Raw genomic sequence first — 23599 nt, 5'->3', positions numbered from 1 at the left:
TGGATACAAGTCAACTCCCTCCTTGTGAGGACTTCCTCTTCATGCATGTCCTCCGTACCAGAGTCGGAAGAACCAGCCTTTGTTCCAAGCCCAGGAGATGTGGTTGGACAACTGATGAGGACATCAAGTTAGAGCTGTTGACTGAATATGTGGCTAACCTGCTCCAGATGTTGTTCTCCAGTTACTCGCTTGCAATTGTGTGACTCATGCAAACCACCTCAGATGTTCTGCAGTAACTTGTCATGAATGTATGGACAGGTCTATGGGGGGCCTAATAACATTAGACTATTTGTTCCTACATGAAGTAACATGTTCAAGGGTTTACAATCATGCTAAATACTGTGGATGTGTGTCTTAGTTTGTCTTTATATTTTAGTGAGCAGGTCAAACTTAATGTTTAGTATTGAGTCTAAACTGTGTGGTATTACTGCATGTCCAACAACCCATGACAATGAGCAGAATAACAAACTGTGCTCAAGTATTGTATTTGCATGGTTTGAATTAAACATTGTGACTATTACTGCATGAATTTGTTAAAGTTTTGCCATTCCTGCTGCAAATTTGCCATTTCAGATTTTTTGGGGTATTTTCCAAAGGGTATAACTCTATTAAGCTGTCAGTCTGTAAGGACTATCACATCAAAACATAAACATGAGACATATAGCAAGTTCCAAATACCAAAGGGAAATAGTCACCCCCAGGTGGTACTGATATCCCAAATCTGGGGTTTAAGCTGATGGACTAAATCTTCTTTTGTTTTTTTGTCACTTCTCTGCTGGTCTGTGGTTGGTCAGTGAGTACATAACCTTCATAGTTTCTATCTCCAGGTCTCCTGTGAACCCAACAGGTCCAATCAGAGTCCAGCCCTGTCCAGGAGACTCCTCTGAGAGCCGCCAATGCTCCAAGCCTTGCCCATATGGTGTGTCCCAGCGTTCATGATCCGATCTATGACGAGCAGCTTCAAAGCATCACAGTGTGTTGTTAATGTGTCTGAGCAGATATTTGGAGCACGTGGAGCAGCTGGTCTGACTGCAGTAAAACCTGCTTCAACCACGTCAACGATGTGGGACTGAGACGACGTTTCTATAATTGCAACATCAGCATATCCAGCCTCACATCCAACATCAGCTCATCCAGCCACATACACAACCTCACCCTCAGCCTATCCAACCTGACCCCCATCACATCCAACCACACACACGTCATCCATCCTGTGTGTGCAGCAGGTGGAGAGGAGGTTGAGCCGTGCAACACTGTGCAGTGCCCAGGTGACACACAAAAATGCACATGCAAGACACATGCGCACACTAACACCCGCACACACAAACACAGGCATGCACACACACGCACACACATGCACAAACGCACGCACGCGCATGTACACGTGCACAAACAGGCATGCACAGTCACGCACAAACACACACTTACACAAAAGCACGCATGCACAAACACCCACATGCAAACATGCACAAACTCACACACAAAATCACACGCACAAACACATGCATGCACACATGTACACATTCACAAACTTAAAAGCACCCAAACTCACACACACACACGTGCACACACGCACATTTGCACGCACACACACTCACAGACACGTACACACACAGGTAATTCCTTCCTCACCCTAGCAGAGCAACCCTATGGTTATGGTTTTCCCAGTGGACGGGGGCTGGTCCGACTGGTCCAGGTGGTCTCCTTGTTCGTCCCAGTGTGGTTCTGGTGAGCAGACCAGAGACAGACTCTGCAATTCTCCTGCTCCTCAACATGGGGGCCTGAGCTGCTCTGGGCCTCACATTCAGAGCAGGGACTGTAACTCTCAGCCGTGCTCAGGTACACATACACTGTGTGTGTGTGTGTGTGTGTGTGTGTGTGTGTGTGTGTGTGTGTGTGTGTGTGTGTGTGTGTGTGTGTGTGTGTGTGTGTGTGTGTGTGTGTGTGTGTGTGTGTGTGTGTGACACTTCACTCCTCTCTGTTCTCAGGTGTGTGTCCACAGGGCATGGTGTACCTGACCTCAGCCCAGTGCCAGGCCCAGGGTGGGGCTTGTCCTCGGCTGTGCCTGGACGTGACGTCCTCAGAGGTGGAGTGTACCACAGGCTGTTACGATGGCTGTCACTGCCCTCAGGGACTGTTCCTGTTCAACAGCAGCTGTGTGTCTGTAGCACAGTGTCCCTGTTACCACCAGGGGGAGATATACCCCGCTGGAACTAGCCTCCTGGTCGACGCCTGCAACAACTGGTAATACCTGAACATGACTGTAAGAGGTGGCAAAAGTACTAGTCTTCAGTACTCAAGTAAAAGTATAGATACTTGAATAAAAAAATTATGGGTTAAAGTAAAAGTATTGAAGTTGCTCCTTACTTGAGTAAAAGTAAAAAGTACATGCCACTAATTCTACTTAAGTATAAAAGTAAAACAAATGCCCCTTCAATATTAAGACAGGGGCTTTAAACCAACAAATTTCAAATATTTGATTTTTTTTAAGAACTTGTAGAATACTGGTACATGGAAACAAGTTAAATCTGTTACCTTTGAACACCTGGAGAATATAGCACACATAATAAATACAATTTGTAGAAAAAATGTGTCAAGAAAAAAAAATGCAAATGCCCAGAGCAGCTTTGAGTTTAACATTTTTAAAAACTTGAAAATGTTCGCTATAAAACTAAGAGACCTGCCTAATAGAAAAAAAAAACTCATACTACCAAATTTTTTCATTTATCCTCAAGAGAATCATGTTCTCCAGGTTTGTGGAATGGAGACGTGTCCTTTTTGGTGTAAAAATGAGTTGCGCTGCTAAAAAGCTTTTCACAAGCAGCGGTAGCGGTTGTTGGTTTGAGTCTTTTTACGTCATGACGTCATCTTCGAAGGTCTTAAAAGTAACGAGCTCATTTTTAAAATGTAAGGAGTAGAAAGTACAGATATTTGTTTAAAAAAGTAAGAAGTCGCCAAAAAATTTTACACTCTACAGATATTAGAAAAATCTACTTAAGTCCAGTAACAAAGTATTTGTACTTTGTTACTACAAAGTAATTGTACTTTGTTACTTGTCACCTCTGATGACTGATGTGTTTAAGTGTTAATGACTTTATTAAAATTCCTGCAAACTGTTTGTTCTGATCAGTACGTGCACTGATGGGAGAATGGTGTGTGGGACGCGTCTCTGTCCTGGTAAGTATATGGGACACTGGTTCTCTGAGGGTTCCTCCCTGTGTCTGTGTCTACACTAATAACCACTGGTTTGTTCCTCAGTGGACTGTAACTGGAGCATTTGGACCCAGTGGAGCTCATGCAGCAGAACATGTGACGTGGGAGTGAGGAGGAGGTACCGTTCAGGAACCAATCCAGCTCCAGCGTTTGGAGGCCTTCCCTGTAGTGGAGACAGAGTGGGCATCGACTCCTGCAGCATTGAGCCCTGCTTTGGTCAGACACTGACACACAGATACTCACACTGTACAGATTAATAGCAAATATTATTGACAATGTGCTTTTAACAGTAAAACAGCTCAGCCTGTCCTCCAGTTAGAAAATAATCAATCTACTTTATTCACACATAGCAGCTCAAAATTAGGCCAGTACCCCGAAATGAATGAATAACTTTCATTCATTTTATTTTATTTGCATCTATTTGACATTATGGGGAGAATCCGATGTAGCTAAATAAACTGTTTATTAAAGTGTAACTAAAACCCAGGTTTTGTCTGACCTGTCACTAGGGGGAGACATTTTTAAAAAGCCTTGATTTTGCGCGTGGTTCCTGGATCAGTTAAGCCACACCCAATCTATACTATAAAATCTCCAAAGAACAATCTATTCTATGCTAACTAGCTACTCAATACTCACTATAGCTCTCTATTCACTATTCTCTCAGTCCAACCTACTCACAATGATTGTAGAGTCTACAGGTGATAGTTTTTATAAAAGGGGCGGAGCTAACAGTGACACACAATGGTCCAATGATGTCAGAGAATCTCGTTCACAGCCAGGAGCAACATTCAATTGTAATATCCTGGTCGCTAGTCACTCTGACATATTAGAATAAAATACGACTAATGTAAATAGTTGGAGAATCAATAAACAGCACTACTATATACACAATACATTTGATTTCAGCAGAAAAAAAGAGGTCTTGGGCTTTAGTTACTCTTTAAAGTCAGGGTAAGTGAGAAAATAAACACACATTTTAATCAATAAGTAATATTTTAGACAAAGAAAAAATCTGTGTGCAATCAAAGAGATAAATATTTGAATAATGAGCAAAGACAATCACAAACCTTGTTTTTTGTTTTGGAATTTTCCCTTTATTGAGACGTTATGAGTGAGACCTTATTACACATTGTTACACATTGTTTCAGTTCATCTGAGCTGCTCCATCAGTTCATACTGTGGAAGTGTCAGTGAACTCTTTTTAAAAAAAAATACTTTATTGCATTAATTAACAACCAAAATGTCATTTTCAGAGACAGCTGTCATCAAAAGTATACCGCATTTGTTTTATATATATATATATATATATATATATATATATGAAGAGTTTTTTATATATATATATATATATATATATATATATATATATATATATATATAAAAAATTCTTCATCACCCTCTGCGGGCGGTCTCTTTTTTCCTCCAAGCTCGGGTCCTCTACCAGAGGCCTGGGAGCTTGAGGGTACTGCGCAGTATCTTTGCTGTTCCTAGAACTGCACTTTTCTGGACCGAGATGTCTGATGTATTTCCTGGGATCTGCTGGAGCCACTCCTCCAGTTTGGGGGTTACTGCCCCGAGTGCCCCAATGACCACGGGCACCACTGATGCCTTCACCCTCCAGGTTTTCTCCAACTTTTCTCTGAGCCACTGGTATTTCTCTAGTTTCTCGTGTTCCTTTTTCCTGATGTTGCAGTCACTCGGTATTGCAATGTCAACCACAACGGCTTTCCTCTGCTCTTTGTCCACCACCACAATGTCTGGTTTGTTCGCCATTACCATTCTGTCCGTCTGTATCTGGAAGTCCCACAGGATCTTGGCTCGGTCATTCTCTACCACCTTTGGAGGTGTTTCCCACTTTGACCTTGGGTTTTCCAGCCCATACACTGCACAGATGTTCCTGTACACTATACCAGTCACTTGGTTATGGCGCTCCATGTAAGCTTTCCCTGCCAGCATCTTACACCCTGCAGTTATGTGCTGGATTGTCTCATTGGCCTCTTTGCACAGTCTACACCTGGGGTCTTGTCTGGTGTGATAGATCTGGGCCTCTATTGCTCTGGTGCTCAAGGCCTGCTCCTGTGCAGCCATGATGAGTGCCTCTGTGCTGTCCTTTAGTCCGGCTCTGTCTAGCCATTGGTAGGAATTCTTGATATCCGCCACTTCAGTTATGTTTCGGTGGTACATCCCATGTAGGGGCTTGTCCTCCCATGACGGAACCTCCAGCACCTCATCTTCTGTTCCCCAAAAACAAAACAAAAATAAATAAATAATTAAATTAGGGATAAATCAAAACTGTAAGTGCCTTTTTGGTACACATCCTTTGATGAAATTATGTAATTGTGTAGTTTACTTAGTCTATTTTCAGAGTAAACTCTATTGATGTTTGGCAAGTTAGTAATTTTTAATGTCATTTTTTTCATCATCTAAAGTTTGTTCTAGCGTTCTCAACCAACGATTTATTTTTAGTGAGATGTGTTGTTTCCATGTCTTTGTCACCTGCGTCATAGCTGCAACACACAAAACAATAACAAAGTGGGATATCTCCCTTGTTTATTATTAATAATACATGTATGCTTAAAAGGTGTTCTAATGTCAGGGTTTGATTTAGTTCAAAGATATCTGTCACTGCCTTCTCAACCTCTTTCCAGAATGTGCTCAGAGTAGGGCGTGTAAGAAGAACATGTACTGTATATAACTGGCAGTGGCTATCTGTACGATTGCCGTATCAATATTCCGACATTCTATCTGTACACAGCGCCCCTATTTGGCCAGTTTAGGTTATGTGATAGGTCAGTCATTGGCTAGTTTAGGTAGCGTGACTAAGACTAAACCTTACCCCAAACGTAACCCTAATTCTAAAAATTGTTGCAATATTGGGTTATAACTTAACCCTAAACTTAACCCTAAAACGCTACGTACGTACCAATAGCACCGGAGTTTACACTTTCGATATAATTTGCTTTTTCCTCTCCAACATTTAGTGCCATGAGCAGAGTATTTTTCACATCGGTAGGCTGTGATAAAGTCCCTCATGCTCACCTTCCATGCAAATTATTAAAGTATTTGGAGAAAGTCGTCTTTAGGTTTCTATGCAGAAGTTTTTCCATTCCTCTACCTCAAAGCTAATGTCAGTGAACTCAATGATAAAGTATTCAGTCTGTGAGGGTAGCTCAGATCTAATAAACACATTTCTGTCATGTCTGAAGTGTATTTGAAGTGCTCTAATCATGTGTGTGAAGGGCTGGTGGGGCAGTGGGGACCCTGGTCAGACTGCTCAGTGACATGTGATGGAGGGTACCGGAGCCGGACCAGAGGACCGATCCGTACTCACGGCACAGCTCATCAGTTCAGTGCCTGTAACCTGCAGCCCTGTGGTACCACTGCCTCTATCTATTAATGAGTTTATATTAGTGGGATTAGATCAATGTCCTCATGCGTGTGTGTCTGTGTGTCCTGTCTCAGCTACAGACAGAGTGTGTCCTTCAGGACAGCAGTGGACCCAGTGTGGGTCAGGTCCAGTGTCCTGTATGGATCTGACCATGGACATCAGCAGGAACTGTACTGAAGGATGTCAGTGTGTCCAAGGGATGGTGCAGCAGGTACACACACACACACACACACACACACACACACACACAGAGGTTCATGTTCAGACCTAATGCTAATGCTAACACTGTGTTCTCAGGACGGTGTGTGTGTGTCTGAGAAGGACTGTCGCTGCTACGTTGATGGAGCCCAGTACCAACCAGGAGACACAGTGTCTACAGACTGTAACAACTGGTCAGTTACTGGGACTCAGTGGGCTGTGTGTGAGCATAGAGAACTGATAGAAAAACTAAATATGGGGCCATTATTGTAACAAAACTATTTATGTGTGTCTGTACCTTGATGTGTTTTTCAATCCGTGTGTGTAGAATTAGGATTTGTAAAAGACCCTCCAATGAGAGGCCAACTCCACACAACACTTTTTTTAACTTAAATTTTTTGTAACTCATAAGTCAGATACATTATAGATGTTATATAATAAGACACACGTCCATAAGACACGTTGTTTGCCAACCAAACCACCGGCAAAAACGCAGAAGAGGAAATGATTGGAGGGCCTGTCACTGGGTACCAGCGACAACTGCTGGTTTCTAACAGTACTGCAGGAGTTACACGTTCTAAAAAGTTACAGATGTTATTCACCAAATGTGTTCCAGAAGTCACATCAGAATCAGAATCGTTTTTTATTGCCAAGCACATTTACATATACAAGGAATTTGTCTTGGTGTATTGGTGTGAAAGAAAAAAACAAGGCTAAAATAACAAGTACTTAAATAAAAAAAAATATGAGAAGCAATTAACAATATATAAAGTAGAATTTAAACACAAAATGTACAAATGTACACATGCACAGAGACGGCCAGTATAATGCCCCGATTTGATGACACATACAGATGTTAATACACACGGATCAAGGTACAGACACACAGATAAGATTATACACACTCTTCTTCTTCTTCTTCTTCTTCTTCTTCTTCTTCTTCCTCTTCCTCTTCCTCTTCCTCTTCCTCTTCCTCTTCCTCTTCTTCCTCTTCCTCTTCCTCTTCTTCTTCTTCCTCCTCAGCACGTGTGAACGAGGGAGGCTGGTCAACTGCTCCCAGTTGATCTGCTCTGGTAGGTTTACACAAGATTAACAAACACCTCTTTACTGTCATACTGCATTTTAACAAAGTCCTCCTCCGTGTGTGTGTGTGTGCGTGTGTGTGTAGACCAGACCCAGTGGTCCGTGTGGACTCCCTGGGGTCAGTGTTCCAGGTCATGTGGAGCAGGTCTCCAGTCTCGATACCGGTTCTGTCCCAGTCCTCAGCATCTCTGTACTGGACATCACAGAGAGGACAGAGTGTGTCTGAATGCTGCCTGCGACCGTGAGCTGGTTCTTAATGTTCATCTATCACTGTGTGTCAGAGATTTGTGTTTTTATTCTTGTTTTTAAAGACCCTGAGGTTTCCTCTGACCTGCCACTAGGGGGGAATTAAAAAAAGCCTTGATTATGGGCGTGGCTCCTGGATTAGTTCAATTTCTGGCGACCCTAAAGATGTTTTTTTTTAGAATTAGCTTTTGATCATGTTTTTTATACTGTACTACAAATACAGAGTAGCCAGGATTAGTGACAAGTTGTGCCAGGTCAGATATTTTTTATATAAAATTATAATTATAACTTAAAATTATATAAAGAAAAAAAAATAAATAAATAAAAAAATAACTACATTAATGTTTGACAAAATGAAAGTATATAATACAGATTGTGTGTTGTTTCAATTTGAAAAAGCATAATAAAAAATGCATAATATTATTTTATTTTTATTAATTACTATTTTTCTCTCATCTCTCTTTGTTATTTAAATTATTCCATTTTGTTTCTCAGTTCCATTATTGGTTCTCTTCACTCAGGATTCTCAGGTTCTGATAATGTTCTGTATCACTAATGTTGACAGTAAACTGGTTCTATCTTCCTTACCTCTGTGTTGCTGAGGTGACGGAGGCTGGAGTCCATGGACCCCCTGGAGCTCGTGCTCTAAGTCTTGTGGTCGGGGGGTGAGGAGCAGAAGGAGGAGCTGTGACAGTCCCAGTCCAGAGGGGGGGGGCAGCTACTGTGAGGGTCTGAGAGCAGAGGTGTCAGTGTGTAACCCTGACCACTGTCCAGGTAGGTGAGCTGCACGCTCTCAGAGGAGGGGTGTGTGTGTGTGTGTGTGTGTGTGTGTGTGTGTGTGTGTGTGTGTGTGTGTGTGTGTGTGTGTGTGTGTGTGTGTGTGTGGAGGTGATCAGTGTGTGTGTGTGTGTTTCAGTGGCTCCATGCTCCCTGGTCCCAGGAACAGTGTTCAGCAGCTGTGGACCCTCATGTCCACGCTCCTGTGACGACCTGTCAGTGAGTGTACCAATGTTTCACCACATCTACTGCTGACAGATTGTTTTACTCACACTTTTTATTTGGACCATAATTTCCGGACTATTGATTGAACCTAAATATAACCACACCCACTAAATTTATATATATATATTATCCATATACACACTGTACATGTCTATATGCTGCAGAAAGAGTAACATATTGAAAATGTCCGGTGCTATTGGCACGGTTACCAAAGTACACGTTGACGTGTGTCTGACCCTCTTCCTCCTCCTCCTCCTCCTCCTCTTCCTCAGCACTGTGCGTGGCACTGTGCTCCTGGCTGCTACTGTACGGGGGGGAAGATCCTCTCAGCCAATGGGACGGTCTGTGTGAACAGAGAGGAGTGTCCTTGTCTGGACCTGAACACTGGACTCAGGATGGAACCAGGAGAGAGAACCACCACCTCAGACGGATGCAACAATTGGTCAGAACAATTGTGACAAGCTCTCTGATTGGCTGCTACTGCTTCTTTAGGACGTAGAAATACGTTTTTATCTTATCATATCAGCGAGTAAAACAACTGCTAAAGTTATCCGTCAAGGGTTCAAACATATGACAGCTTTACAACAGAAGGTTTGAGGCCCTGATCTGATCACGTGACTGTTGGACATAAATGAAGTTGATCTGACGGACAGACTGTATTGAATCATTGATGGAATCAGACTTTCTCTGTGTTCCAGTACCTGTGATAGTGGGAGGATCAGCTGCACCACAGAACCCTGTCCTGGTAGGTAACTCCATCCATCCTCATCCAGCCTCATCCATCCTTGAGTGTGTCAGCTCTGTAAACAAAACAGCTTCATGTTTTATCTTTCAATCAATGAATGTGTCAGATATGCTACTGAAGTAATGACTAAGCACCATCAAAGGGGGCATGGCTTTGATCTTTAAAGAGGGTTTGATGGTGTGTTCCCAGTGTCAGGGGGCTGGTGTGAGTGGTCCGACTGGACTCCCTGCTCCAGGACCTGTGGGGCAGAGTCTGTGTCACGCTATAGAAGCTGTAGCTGTCCTGAGGCCAGAGAGGGCGGGGCATCATGTTACGGCCAACAGGAAACACACGGAGGGGTCGGAGTCCAGATCCAGACTCAGCCCTGCCCCATGATCACCTTCTGTCCAGGTATGAACACATGATATAGGAGTGACCGTGGAGTGATCTAAAGGAGTGATAGAGGAGTGACGGAGTAGTGAGTGACGGAGGAGTGACGGAGGAGTGACAGAGGAGTGATAGAGGAGTGATAGAGGAGTGATGGAGGAGTGACGGAGGAGTGATAGAGGAGTGATAGAGGCGTGATAGAGGAGTGATGTAAAGGAGTGGTGGAGTAGTGGTGGAGGGGTGATGGAGAAGTGATGTAGACGACAGAGTACCTCCTCCTCTTCTTCTTCTTCTTCTTCTTCTTCTTCTTCTTCTTCTTCTTCTTCTTCTTCTTCTTCTTCTTCTTCTTCTTCTTCTTCTTCTTCTTCTTCTTCTTCTTTTTCTTTTTCTTTTTCTTCTTCTTCTTCTCCTACTCCAGTCCATGGTTCCTGGTCTTCCTGGTCCTCCTGGTCTCAGTGTGAAGGTTGTGATGGATCTTCAACACGAAAACGAGCATGTACCAACCCTCCTGCCAGGTTTGGAGGTGTGCCTTGCTCAGGAGCACGACGGCAGACTCGTGCATGTCATGATAACACCACAGAGTGCTCAGGTTAGTAGATGGTTCACTAATAGAAACACACAGTGTGTAAGGTCCACCTCACATCACTTCCTGTCTCTCAGACTGTGGTGGGGGTCAGGAGGAACATCTCTGTGGTAGACCCTGTCCTCGCTCCTGCTCTGATCTCCATGGAGACACTGAGTGTTTGGACCCCTCCGGGTGTGAAAGGGCATGTGGATGTCCTGGTGACCTCCTGCTGCAGGATGGAGTGTGTGTGAGCAAAGAGGAATGTCTCTGCTCCGCCCCTGGTGGGTGGTCCTCCATCTACCACCATCATTAACACACACACCAACACCACAGGGTGTAGATAACTGAGTTTCTTCAGAGGGATCCTCTACTGTTTCTGCAAATGTGGCCTGAAATCTTTTAATTATCCTTATTAGTAGATCTATGTCTAACAAAACACATTATTTTGCACCATATTTGTTTAATTAACTTTTAAAAATGGGACTACTTTACAGTTTTACAGCCTGTGTTCCGTTGAAGGACTCTCACCCAAACCGACTTCTATCCTCAGGGTTTGTGTCTACAACAGTCCTTAATTTACTCTCTAACTTCAGCCACCAGAGTGTGTCAGCGCACTGTTTATGGGAGAGTAAACGTCCCTTAGGAGAGCTTTTCTTCTCTGCTTCATTGTCTACCACCAAACCTCAGAGTTCGAACTGTCGTCCCCTGTGGTCATAGATTATTTTTAGGGTCACAACTGTTGTTATCCTCTATCTGTGAGCAAAAGAGGTTTACATTGACATATTTCACTTTTCCTGTTGTTTTTTAGAGCAACTACTGTAAAAGCAGCACACGTCATTGTGACTGAAAAAGCTGCTAAATGATCTAAAAATCAGGCTGAACGCTTCACTCCAATAGAAAACAATGGGATGTTTACAGGCAGTGGGGCCGAGTGACATCATCAATCATGTGATTACATGATGGAGGAACACAGGTTCTAAAATTGTAAAGTAGTCCCATTTTTAGGAAATTAAATGAATATGGTGCAAAATAATTTGTTTGTTAGACATAGATCTATACTAATGAGGACATCTAAATGGTTTAAAAACAGTAGAGGATTCTTTAAATCAGTGTCTTCTCATCTTATTTCACCAATATGTCTTCATGGTGTCTGAAGATAATAACTGACTCTTTATTGTCTTCTTTCTCTATTTGGAGGAGGTTTAAATTCCACTAACTCATCACTGTGGTCGGCTGAATCTGATTGGCTAACAGTTCTTCCTGGAGACACCATCATCAGTGACTGCAGGAACTGGTAGAACTTTCAGAAGAACAATTCCTCCATCTTCTGTCCTGACCTCTAATGACCTTTGAAGACCTCTGATGACCTCTAATGACTTCTGATGACCTCTGGGTTCTCTCTCTCAGCACGTGTGAGGCTGGTTTCCTGCTCTGTGACTCAGCTCCTGGGTGCCGGGTGGACGGGGCCTGGGGCCAATGGGGACCCTGGACAGGGTGCTCCCTCTCCTGTGGGGGCGGAGAGAAGCTCAGGAAACGTTTGTGCGACAACCCTCCCCCTGAGGGCGGAGCCAGGGGCTGTGTGGGCGTGGCCGAGCAGCAGAAGGCGTGCAACACCCAGCAGTGCACGGGGGACTCTGGGGGTCCTTGGTGGTCCTGGTCCCAGTGGTCGGTGTGCTCGGTCAGCTGTGGGGGGGGTCAACAGGCCCGCTCCCGTCTGTGCAGGTCAGAACCCTGTGTGGGGGTCAGGAACCAGAGCAAGACCTGCAACACCCACGTCTGTCTGGGTGAGTCTCAGCATATGGTGCTCAGCACGTGGTCCAGGGTCAGGTCCAGGGTCAGTCAGAGTTAGACTGACCATGTGTGTGTGTGCGTGTGCGTGTGCGTGTGCGTGTGTGTGTGTGTGTGTGTGCATAGAGGTGGGCTGTCCTCCAGGTAAACTCTACAGGGAATGTGATGGTGATGGGTGTCCCTTCAGCTGTTCTCAGGTCAGTGGGGCTGAGGGCTGCTACTCTGATGGATGTGAGGAAGGATGCCACTGCCCCCCTCTCACCTACCAACACAATGGGGTCTGTCTTCAGGTGGGGGCCCAGTCCTACTCTACTTCCTGTTGGCTGTTGTAGGCGTGGTTTAACCCTACTATTATCTTTGGGGTCAATTTAACCCCATTTAATGTTTATCATTCAAAAAAATAATAGCTGACTTTTTTTTGCTTCATATTTTCACATTTATATACAGGTATTCATATATTATATATATATTCATATTCATCTACATATTTTGCTTCATATTTCACAGTTTTAACTGTGTTAAACTTGTCTGTCTGTGTGAGACATTGGTAGTTCATGTAAACTAAGGGAGGAGCAAACATATAAAAACTTACATTGTAGCTGTTTATCCAAATCACTATTGTTCTCTGTGTATTGCAATCTACACGCTCTTTATTTCTCTCTCTCTTGAAAATGTCCTCTAGTTAAAGGTTTACCGTCAATGATGTTTAGGAACAGCTCTTTCACAGTGAAAGTGACGTAGAGGAGAATGTGTCTGAAACTTTATAGTGAATAACCCCAAATATGTTGTTAAAAAAGAGATAGAAATAAGTAGATAAATGTGTTTATGAGAGGAAAAACATTAATCAATATGTTTCCTTCTGTCAGTCATGTATGTGCACCCCAACTTAGAAAAGATTTGGATGAAAGATGTCATCACCACAACCAATAGGGTTCATACTCTAGTGCTTATTAATGTTGTCAGTAAACTTGAGATGATTTAGAGGAAAACTATTGAAGATAATATAATTGTAATGTGAAAGTTTGTCCTGATGGTGGCGCGAGAGAACAGGTCCAGGTTTCATTATCAAGGCCTTATTTATGTATTCAACACATAAACAAAGCGTCTGACACACAAACTTGGTCAACACATTTCTGATAATCTGGAGGTAAATATCCCTGGGGTCAGATTGACCCCAAGGGTAAAATGTGTTATAAAGGTCTTCCTGGTTCCTTTCAGGAGTGTCCGTGTTTTGTGGACAAAAATCTTCTGGCGTCTCTGAGCTCCGTCTCTGTCTCTCCTCCTCTGCTCTCCATGAACATCTCAGAAGGGGTGGAGCTCCAGTCTGGAGATAATCTGGTTCATGAGTGCAGCACCTGGTCAGAGAACTTTAACCCTGTTCTTTGGTTCCCAGTGAAGGTACCTAACGTGGGTTCTGGTCTTCTTCTGCTTTACAGCTCCTGTGAACACGGCAGGTGGAACTGCTCCCTGGACCCCTGTCCCGTTCATGGTGGATTCTCAGGCTGGACCTCCTGGACCTCCTGCTCTCTGTCCTGTGGTGGACTGGGAGTGAAGACTCGCTCCAGGTTATGCACTCATCCTGTACCGGCCCATGGAGGGAGGGACTGCCAGGGGCCACGTGTGGACACCACCTACTGCCAGGCCCCTGAGTGCCCAGGTATTGGTACTGGTCTGTTATATAGCACTCATGGTCTGGCTTCAGAGATGTTTCAGGGCTTTCACTGGTTATCAACATTCATCATCCAACTTTCATCAACATGTCTGTGCTTTGGATTGTTTACAGACACTTTTCCAACTGAAGGACCAGCTCTCCTGCCAGGTAACAACCCACAGAGACCAGAACCAGAACGATGGTGGATGGTTCAGATCCCTCTCCTTGACCATCTGAAGGAAACTTCACGGGTCTAAATGTTGTAAAGAATGAATGAAATCACACATTCTATACCTCTCTGTAATCTTAAGAATCGATAGAAGCTAAAACTGTTCCCAAGCCACATTTGGCAAACTCGCCCGTTTTCAGTCCTCTGCTTCACAAAATAAACACAAAGCTCTATAACAAGAGCCTACATGAAACTACAGGCCAAGATTAATCCACTGATATACAGGTCAAGTATGTTACGTACCAAAACACCGCCACAAAATCAGAAAATACACAGCGGAAAAAGTCAGCAATGATGACAAATGGTGTCTTCACTTTGTCGTTTCTTCCCAGAAGTTGCTCCAATGTGCATACAACTCCATATTTTGATAAACCCATATCGTATTGTCCCCATTACATACAGGCATTTCTCAGTTTAGAAATCTGTCCAATGACCTCACAGCACTCGTGCGTAAAATGGCCAGTCTCCTTTACCCAGCTTTGATTGACCAGGGCTAAAGCCAACCCCCATAGTGTTTTATATCACCAATTTCTACAGGCCTGCAGCTTTACAACGCGGTATCAAACATTCTGATTTGTCAAAGCCTTGGTCAATAACACCCATGTGTAATAGCATCAAAGAGTGGAACGAGAAATAGCATTACGCATGGCACCGCAGAGGCCTGAATAAAAATGTGTTTGTTTCAAGCCAAAATGCAACATTTAGTGGTAAGAAATCATTGCAATCCATCTGACTGACATACTACAGTTACACACAGTAACAGTTTTGTACAAAAACTTGTGTATCTTTTGCCTGATGTTTATTTTTATCACCAAACTTATTTCTGTTTTTACAGCCTTCCCTATTGAGATTTATGTATTTAAAACATGATTTATTGTCACTCGGTATCATATGCAGTATTTCCAAAATTTCACTTCATCTGTAACCACTAAGGGTCCTATTTCAATCTGAACAAAAATTAGCCATGTAGGCCATGGAGAAGCTTAGAAAAACCTTATTTGTTATGGGTATGGGATTTTCTGAGAAGAGGCTGGGGGTAGAAGACGTTAAACCCTTTGAGCCCACAGAGCAGTTACAACATCATCTGAGTGGTTCAGATCTACTCTGCTATACATCTATAACTGCTCTCCATTCTATTCAGATGCTGATCCTGGTTTCTCTCCATGGTCCTCCTGGAGCCCCTGCTCTCAGACCTGCACGGATGTTCTCAACCCAGTCATGAAGTCCAGAACGAGACACTGTGTGACCCCGCCCTGCTCTGGGAGCTCCAATCAGGAGCAGGCCTGCAACCTGCCCCAGTGTCCAGGTACTGCCCCCTCCACGTCCTTCTGATTCCATGTTTTCAGAACCAGACCACCTCCAACCTGTGTGTGGTCTCTGTCAGGAGACCTGTGTGTAGGCGCTGACTGTGACCAGAGGAACTGCTCATGGACGGACTGGGGGAGGTGGGGGTCCTGTTCCAGGTCTTGTGGTGTGGGCCAGCAGCAGAGGATCAGAACCTTTTTCATGCCTGGCTCTGAGGGCCTGTGGTGTGAGGACATCCTGGGAGGAAATGTGGACCATCGCTTCTGCAACATCCGGCCTTGCAAAGGTCAGTGGACCACATGCTTCTTACATGAAACAATGTGTAATAATATTATTCTGATTGAAACTGTGACAAGCCCATCATTAATCACAGCTACACTAAAGTTTGTTCACTTTGTTTCACAAATACAGAGTAGCCAGGATTAGTGCACAAAGTGACAACATATTTTTATACTGCATTTTATTGAGAAAGTGAAAATATAGAAATACACTCTTTAAAATTGTGCGTGGTGTTTTAGACACTTAAGGTGACCCCATTTAAATCCCAGCCCACGCCACATAGGTAAAAACACTGCATTAGACACACACAACTCTGTCTAATGTGAGTTTTTATTCTGTAAAATCTAACTGTAGTTTTCCTGCAGCAAAGCTTTATTTTAATAACTCTTAAAGTGTGATAACATTGAATATGTTTCGAGGTCTCAGTGTGTGTGTGTGTGTGTGTGTGTGTGTGTGTGTGTGTGTGTGTGTGTGTGTGTGTGTGTGTGTGTGCGTGTGTGTGCGTGTGTGTGTGTGTGTGTGTGTGTGTGTGTGTGTGTGTGTGTGTGTGTCAGTGGACGGAGGCTGGTCTCGATGGAGTCCATGGTCACTCTGTGATAAACAGTGTGGGGGGGGACGCTCGCTACGCACACGCTCCTGCTCCAGCCCCCCCCCTAAGAACGGAGGAAAGGTGTGTGAAGGCGAAAAGAACCAGGTGAAGGCCTGCAACACCAAACCATGTGGTGAGACACACACACACACACACACACACACACACACACACAAACACAAACACAATGAGTCCAGCTTTGACCTGTGTCTGGTAATCCTTACGACCTTGTGTGTGTGTGTGTGTGTGTGTGTGTGTGTGTGTGTGTGTGTGTGTGTGTGTGTGTTCAGAGGAGAAGGGCTGCCCACCCCACCAGGAACCAGTGCAGTGTGCTAACCAGTGCCCCCAGCGCTGCTCTGACCTGCAGCAGGGCATCAAGTGTCAGGATGCTGAGTGTCAGCCAGGATGTGGATGTCCTGCAGGTATACAGTATATCCCCACCCTGTCTGTGACATCACATCCTGTGTGTAGAGCTGGGACAGGATCCGCCTGTTTGTGGGTCGTTAGAAATAAACAAACATCACAAACACGTCCAGGATTGATAAATGTTAATGTGCAGCTCTATTCATGTATTTGCTGGTGGTGGGACACAGTTTAAAAAAAATAACTAATTAATTAGAGACTTTGTAATTAGTTAATCTAAATTAATATCATAACAATGTTTGACACGAGAATATATATATAGGGGTGGAACAAAGTAGTCAACTCATGATACGATATGAAATACAAGATAGAGCTCACGATTTTTTGTTATACACATTACCACTACAGGTACCCTTTACGTTACAGGGAATCCTGAAAATGTAAACCTGCCAAAATAAATCCTAAATGCGGCATGATATTTTCAGCGTCCTCCTGTAAGTTAAAGAAGGAAAGAGTAAAGTTGCTCAAATGAAGCAGTGTTATTATTTATGACTCTCCAAACCTCCTTAGAACATTCTGCATTCCTTTGTTCACTATTAAGTCTAATGCTAAGAAATGTCTGGGTCTCCTCTTCTGTCCACGTGCCATGTTTACTCATGTGACCAGGTACGTCACATCCTGTGACGTAGAATTGTGTTGTAACCATGCATTTAATATGGAAATGTAGGAAAAACCTCCTCATGAAGGACTACAAACTTTTTAGTGATATTTGAGTGTTTTTTCAAAATTCTGGTGTTTCCATTATTGACCTGTGTGTGCATGTGCTTGCGTGTGTGCGTGCGTGTGTGTGTGTAGGTCAGCTCCAGCTGGAGGACACCTGTGTGCACCTGTGGCAGTGTGACTGCGTGGACTCTCTAGGACAGATGTGGGCAGCTGGTAGCTCCCACCAGGTGGACTGTAACACCTGCAGCTGCTCTGAGGGACAGCTGCTCTGCACCAATCACAGCTGCACAAACACCTGCGTCTGGAGCTCCTGGTCCAGCTGGGCAGCGTGCAGCGTTTCCTGTGGGTGGGGCCAGAGAACCCGATACAGGTGAGTAGCTACTACCTTTACCAGAGTGAACATATGTATTTCTGGTTATTGTTTAACAGATCTTTAATGGGCTTTATTTACCACAAGTAGTTCCTACTGCATATTTACAAGTTTATAAATATAACTTTATTATTGCGCATAGTTCTTGTTATGAACATATATACATACATTTGAAAGTGGCGATCTTTAAAATAATTAAACAAATAAATACAATTCTAATAATAAGAGCAATAAAAATATTTAAAACATAATTAAAAAGAAGTCAGTTTTGTCTTTCGTAATGTGATTACTTGTGAGCCACACTATCAGCTGGTTAGATCATGTGAATTAGTTTGTACTATGATTCCAATAAAAAATAATAATGATAATAATAATAAAATAAATTAACTGGTTTCCAAGTGTTTCCAAGCAGTAGCAACTAGTTGCCGGTAAACAAACCCCAATAAAACTCTGGAAAACAATAACCAGGAATAAATATTTGCTCCCTGGTAACGAAAGATAGTCGCTCTAACAGTACAATACAATGATAAACCTGGTAATATTATACATGTTTATGCTGCAAACACAAAATTTATCATTGTACATCTTAATTTTGGCCAGATCCTGCCGGAGCAAGACCGGGAACCTCCCAGATTTTGACCGGCATTTATTTGATTGGATCCAGCACCTCATTTTTTAAATAATTGTTTTCCAGCATCTCATTTGCTTTTAGGTGTTTTGATAAAATGTTGAAGTATTACATTTGGACAGCTGTGTTTTTTATTGAGTTGAAATCACTGGAAATTTAATTGTACAAAATTGAATGTATAAATGGAGCGCGAGTAAGGAAGAGAGGGGAAAGTCAGGCCACGCCCCCACGTGACGTCAAAAGTGTAATTTTGCGCAAAAATAGTGTCTCTGTGTCTGCCTGGAAGACAGTACAAAATAGCTAAAAAAGGAAGTTGGATTTAAAGAGTTTTTTAATCTATTAAATGAAGCAGCAGTTAGCTTAGCTAGTAGCAGTACCTGTAGTGATGATGCTAATGCAGGAGAAGCTGCCTCCAACAGACAGGACACGTGAGGAGAACTTTTCCAGGGGACATGAGGAGGATTCAGGGACAGAGAGAAGAGAAGGAGATGACAGTTCTGATATGGACATTAAGACATAGGCTAAATTAAAGCTAAGATGAGCTGCTACTCCAGGTTTATTAAAGACAAGGCAGGCCTCGGCTGTGAAATATGGAAAAAAAGTTGTGAGGAAACAAAATTCTCCATGGCTGTTTTTTTTGCTGTTTTGGAAAAATAGAAAAGGTAAGTTATATTTTCATTTTCTGCTGTGCTGCTGATTCATTAGAGGAGTTGTGGCTTTATAGATGTAAAAGTTTGTAAATATTTAGTAGTTGTGTGTTCTGAAAGTTTAGTGTCCTTTGTCGCTAAATTAGCGGTGGTTTTGCGCTGAAACATGGCAGATTTCACAGCTGTCACTCAGAATGAGAGACGGATGCTCGGCGATTGTCCGTGCTTCTTTATTGCTGATTCATCATTCTTTTATTACACATTTAGGTTAATTGGTCATTTGTTTTCACGTGAAAAAATGCTTTATGTGACATTTTTGTTTCTCTCTAAGTGCCGGTAGTGAAAAATAATCCTACTCGTGAAAGCCTCCTACAGGCGCATGCGCACTAATAGCGTAGTAAATATTTACACGTATACGTACAATATTTTGCTACCTTAAAATGTTCTACTATGATAAACCCTAATTCTAACCCTAACCCTAAAAATTAAAGGAAAGTTATTACCTTTTTTCAACATGACGGGCACGCAGTTCGCCAGGTGCGCATGTCCATTGTCGACCGTAGGTTTATTCTACACTACGCCGGGACCTGATGATTTACACATTAAGCACTGGTTTGCAGTACAGGGCCACATTTATTCTGTTTCCGTATGTTTCCAGTTTTTAGAATCAACCCTTACACATATTTAAGTTTTTAACATTCTGTGAGAGTTAATCTGTTCCTTCTTAGATCTCTTTCCACGTCGTCTTGTCTTTATTTAGTTTCAGATCTCTTCTTGTTTTGTTCCAGATCTTTTCTCTCAGACGCTGAGCAGACGGACTGTGAGTCTGAGGAGGTCCAGCACAGGTCATGTGACCCTGGTCCTTGTCCTCCTCTGTGTGTCCATGAGCACCAGGAGCTCCATGTGGGCGACACGTGGCTCCGGGGAGAGTGTCAGCAATGGTTGGTGAGGTAGTCCACGTTAGATGTACAGATGTTCCCTCAGTGTTTGACCTCTGACCCTGTGTCCCAGCACGTGCACCCCTGAGGGAGACTACTGCCAGGACATCCAGTGCAGAGGTAAGCGATGTTTGTCCTGTCCCTGTCACACAGGACACGCCTGAGGACACTTCCTGTTTCTATTTGTTCCAGTGGATGGAGGTTGGACACCATGGTCGGTGTGGTCTGACTGCTCAGTGACATGTTCTCAGGGACAACGGGTCCGTACACGTGCCTGTATCGACCCCCCCGCTAGGAACCAGGGAGCCCCCTGTAGTGGACCAGAGAAGGAAACAGAACCATGTCACACACAGCCTTGTCTGGGTTTGTCCCTCCATCATTATTACTGTTCTTCTTCTTCTTCTTCTGCTGCTGCTGCTTTTATCAGATAACTGACTGATTACCAACATATATCTGTAGATGACCTCTGTCCCTGGTCGCCATGGTTACCGTGCTCTCAAAGCTGTGGAGCAGGATTCAGGCTACGTCGTAGAGTGTGCGTATGTGAGGAGGACACTGACGCAGCGTGTCCCACGGAGGCGGAGCTTATTGGACGGCGTGAAGAGAACCAGCTGTGTTACGACCAGCCCTGCTCAGGTAAACCAGTATGACCATTACCACGGAGTCCTTTAGTTACTCTGTGTGTTAATTAGAGATGAAATAATCACATTTAATCTGTTGAACTCAAAGTTTTTTATCCAATCCTTTGTTTGAGGCTCAGGGTTCATGTTCAGGTTCAGACCAACTCATGACCAACTTTAAGTGTTTGGTTCTTATTTGTCTTTGTGTTCCTTTTGTCCGCTGTGTTTCAGCTTCATAGAGAGCATCAGATTTTAAAATATAGACGTTATGGATATTAAACTGCATTAGAAACCTCATAATAAGTATATTAAAAGTAAAGTATCCAAATCTATAGGCAGACTATATAAAACTAAGGACTTACTAAACAGAAAAAGTTTATATTTACTATATTGGTCCTTGGTTATGCCATACTTAACATATTGTGTAGAGGTGTGGGGAAATGCAGTAAAAACTATTATAGATACATTGGTAAAATTACAAAAGAGACCTATTAGATTTATTAATAAAGTAGGACATACTGATTCAGTTAATACATTATGTATTCAACTAAAAATCTTAAAGGGGACATATTATACACATTTTTCACCTTTTAAAACAGTTCTCTGGTCTAAAATAAGCAACAGGGGAGGTTTATGACCCTGTATTAACCAGCTCTTTCAGAGCGCTCCGTTTCGTTTTGGACAAATGATGTCATGATTGGAGAGTGTCCCTGGAGTTGCAAAGACCTTCCCCTCCCCCCGCCCCTCTCTTCCACGGGTTAGGGTCGAAATTATTTCAGCTCAGGTTCAGCTTTGAGCTTCCATGACAACTAGTCCATGTGGAGATACCAGCGGAGGGGAGGGGTATTTTCTTTCCCAGTTCAACTTGTGATGTCACAAACTGAGAAAATGTGAAACGGAGGACTTTTCTCTGTGTTGTAAGACTTATGCAGACCACAAACAAATGACTGGGTGGATCTAATTCACATTTTGTGTGCTGGTGGACATTTAAGTTACCTCATATGTGATCAAAAACACTGCAAAAGTGGATTTTTCATAACATGTCCCTTTTAGAATTAGATAAAGACCAAGTTTAAAGTAAAAAAAAGAAAAATATTGATAGTATTCAAGACTTCTTTAAAGTAAGAGAGAGTAAATACACTTTAAAAGTACTGATAATCTTGATAATCCAAAAGTCCAAACAAATGTGACGTCTACATGTATTTCTGTTGTGGCTGTAAAATGATGGGATGTCTCAGCGATGTATTTAAGTTCTTTACTTCCTTTACTACAAAAATAAAAGAGCATGTGTGTGTGTGCAGGCTGCTCCCAGTCATCATGGAGTGTGTGGTCCCAGTGTTCCTGTGAGTCTCAGAGACAGCAGCGTTACAGAGTAGCGCTGACCTCAGCCACTAGAGGGCAGCAGTGTTCTCCTGTAGAGACACAGAGTAGACCATGTTCTATCAGCCAGTGTGAAGGTGAGATCACACACACTTACACTCAGTGCATATGCAGATTTTTAACAAAAAGTTTTCATTACAATTTTCCCAAATTCATTCTAACAAATATTATTATTATGTACATAATATACAAATCTAAATATTTTAAGTACCATAAAACACAGTAACTGTACAAAATACATATTAATTCATTTGTTGTTCTTTTAAAAATACAAGTTATTTTTTGGCGCTCGAGTCATGTGACCACCATCTTCCTTTCAAGGCTACAGACCATGTTGAAATGTAATTTAATTTAGTTTTCTGCTGCTTTGATTCCAACATATCACTTAGTTTCATGTCACAGATGTTGGTTCAACCTCGGTATTTCAGTGAAATGGTCCCAAACTTTTGAGACTTTAGGTTGGTTCTTCTTCTGATTGAATTTACAATTTGCAGTCAACATTATGTTACTAATAATTTTTGTATCATTTTATATGTTACACACATAGTGGTTGGCGGTAAGAATCTCAAACTCTGCCTTAGACTCAGTGTATGTTACACTTTGTTTATTGTGTTCCTGTGTGTGTTGCAGTGTGTAGTGAACCCTTCGTGTACCTGTCGTGTGGGTCTCCCTGTGATAAACACTGTGACCTACAGAGAGGATCAGGTCTGTGTTCAGGAGAACAGGAGTGTACACCTGGATGTTACTGTCCTCAGGTACAGAACAGAGATAATCAATAGATATATAAATAATAATGATGAAATTAAAAATGAAGCTAGAGCTCAGAGACCACACCTCCACTGATCATCATCATCATCATCATCGTTGTTGTTGTCAATTCCAACACCATTAACTTGTGTGCGTTTCTCTTTCTGCGTGTTTGTGTTTATGTTTGTATTTGTGTTTATGTTTGTGTTTATGTTTATGTTTGTGTGCATGTTTGTGTTTGTGTGCGTGTTTCTTTTTCTGTGCGTGTTTGTGTTTATGTTTATGTTTGTGTTTGTGTTTATGTTTGTGTTTGTGTTTATGTTTGTGTGCGTGTTTGTGTTTATGTTTGTGTGCGTGTTTGTGTGCGTGTTTGTGTTTGTGTTTGTCTTTATGTTTGTGTTTGTGTTTATGTTTGTGTTTGTTTGCGTGTTTGTGTTTGTGTTTGTCTTTATGTTTGTGTTTGTTTGCGTGTTTGTGTTTGTTTGCGTGTTTGTGTTTGTGTGCGTGTTTCTTTTTCTGTGCGTGTGCGTGTGTGT

General features: G+C 42.7%; 1 protein-coding gene across 1 annotated transcript in view; it reads left to right on the top strand.

Moving 5' to 3' along the window:
• sspo (SCO-spondin) overlaps positions 1 to 23599 on the top strand; it is a 102071-nt gene that overhangs the window by 53653 nt on the left and 24819 nt on the right. Inside the window, exons 62-96 of the mRNA XM_028434689.1 lie at positions 828 to 919; positions 999 to 1268; positions 1669 to 1839; positions 1989 to 2244; positions 3131 to 3177; positions 3259 to 3429; positions 6453 to 6587; positions 6676 to 6812; positions 6899 to 6993; positions 7823 to 7872; positions 7968 to 8123; positions 8732 to 8902; positions 9045 to 9124; positions 9403 to 9572; positions 9829 to 9875; positions 10065 to 10265; positions 10660 to 10830; positions 10902 to 11087; positions 12004 to 12100; positions 12214 to 12590; positions 12721 to 12884; positions 13813 to 13952; positions 14031 to 14251; positions 14378 to 14413; positions 15616 to 15780; positions 15859 to 16065; positions 16613 to 16780; positions 16938 to 17069; positions 17866 to 18103; positions 20167 to 20319; positions 20390 to 20436; positions 20509 to 20679; positions 20776 to 20952; positions 22238 to 22393; positions 22947 to 23071. Of these exons, the coding sequence (XP_028290490.1) occupies positions 828 to 919; positions 999 to 1268; positions 1669 to 1839; positions 1989 to 2244; positions 3131 to 3177; positions 3259 to 3429; positions 6453 to 6587; positions 6676 to 6812; positions 6899 to 6993; positions 7823 to 7872; positions 7968 to 8123; positions 8732 to 8902; positions 9045 to 9124; positions 9403 to 9572; positions 9829 to 9875; positions 10065 to 10265; positions 10660 to 10830; positions 10902 to 11087; positions 12004 to 12100; positions 12214 to 12590; positions 12721 to 12884; positions 13813 to 13952; positions 14031 to 14251; positions 14378 to 14413; positions 15616 to 15780; positions 15859 to 16065; positions 16613 to 16780; positions 16938 to 17069; positions 17866 to 18103; positions 20167 to 20319; positions 20390 to 20436; positions 20509 to 20679; positions 20776 to 20952; positions 22238 to 22393; positions 22947 to 23071 (5380 nt within the window). The remainder of the gene's footprint in view (positions 1 to 827; positions 920 to 998; positions 1269 to 1668; positions 1840 to 1988; positions 2245 to 3130; positions 3178 to 3258; positions 3430 to 6452; positions 6588 to 6675; positions 6813 to 6898; positions 6994 to 7822; positions 7873 to 7967; positions 8124 to 8731; positions 8903 to 9044; positions 9125 to 9402; positions 9573 to 9828; positions 9876 to 10064; positions 10266 to 10659; positions 10831 to 10901; positions 11088 to 12003; positions 12101 to 12213; positions 12591 to 12720; positions 12885 to 13812; positions 13953 to 14030; positions 14252 to 14377; positions 14414 to 15615; positions 15781 to 15858; positions 16066 to 16612; positions 16781 to 16937; positions 17070 to 17865; positions 18104 to 20166; positions 20320 to 20389; positions 20437 to 20508; positions 20680 to 20775; positions 20953 to 22237; positions 22394 to 22946; positions 23072 to 23599) is intronic.

This window comes from Gouania willdenowi, chromosome 20 (assembly GCF_900634775.1).
Source record: "Gouania willdenowi chromosome 20, fGouWil2.1, whole genome shotgun sequence".
Taxonomy (NCBI): domain Eukaryota; kingdom Metazoa; phylum Chordata; class Actinopteri; order Blenniiformes; family Gobiesocidae; genus Gouania; species Gouania willdenowi.
Note: the sequence above shows the minus strand (reverse complement) of the source record. Positions and strands in the feature narration are given on the sequence as shown.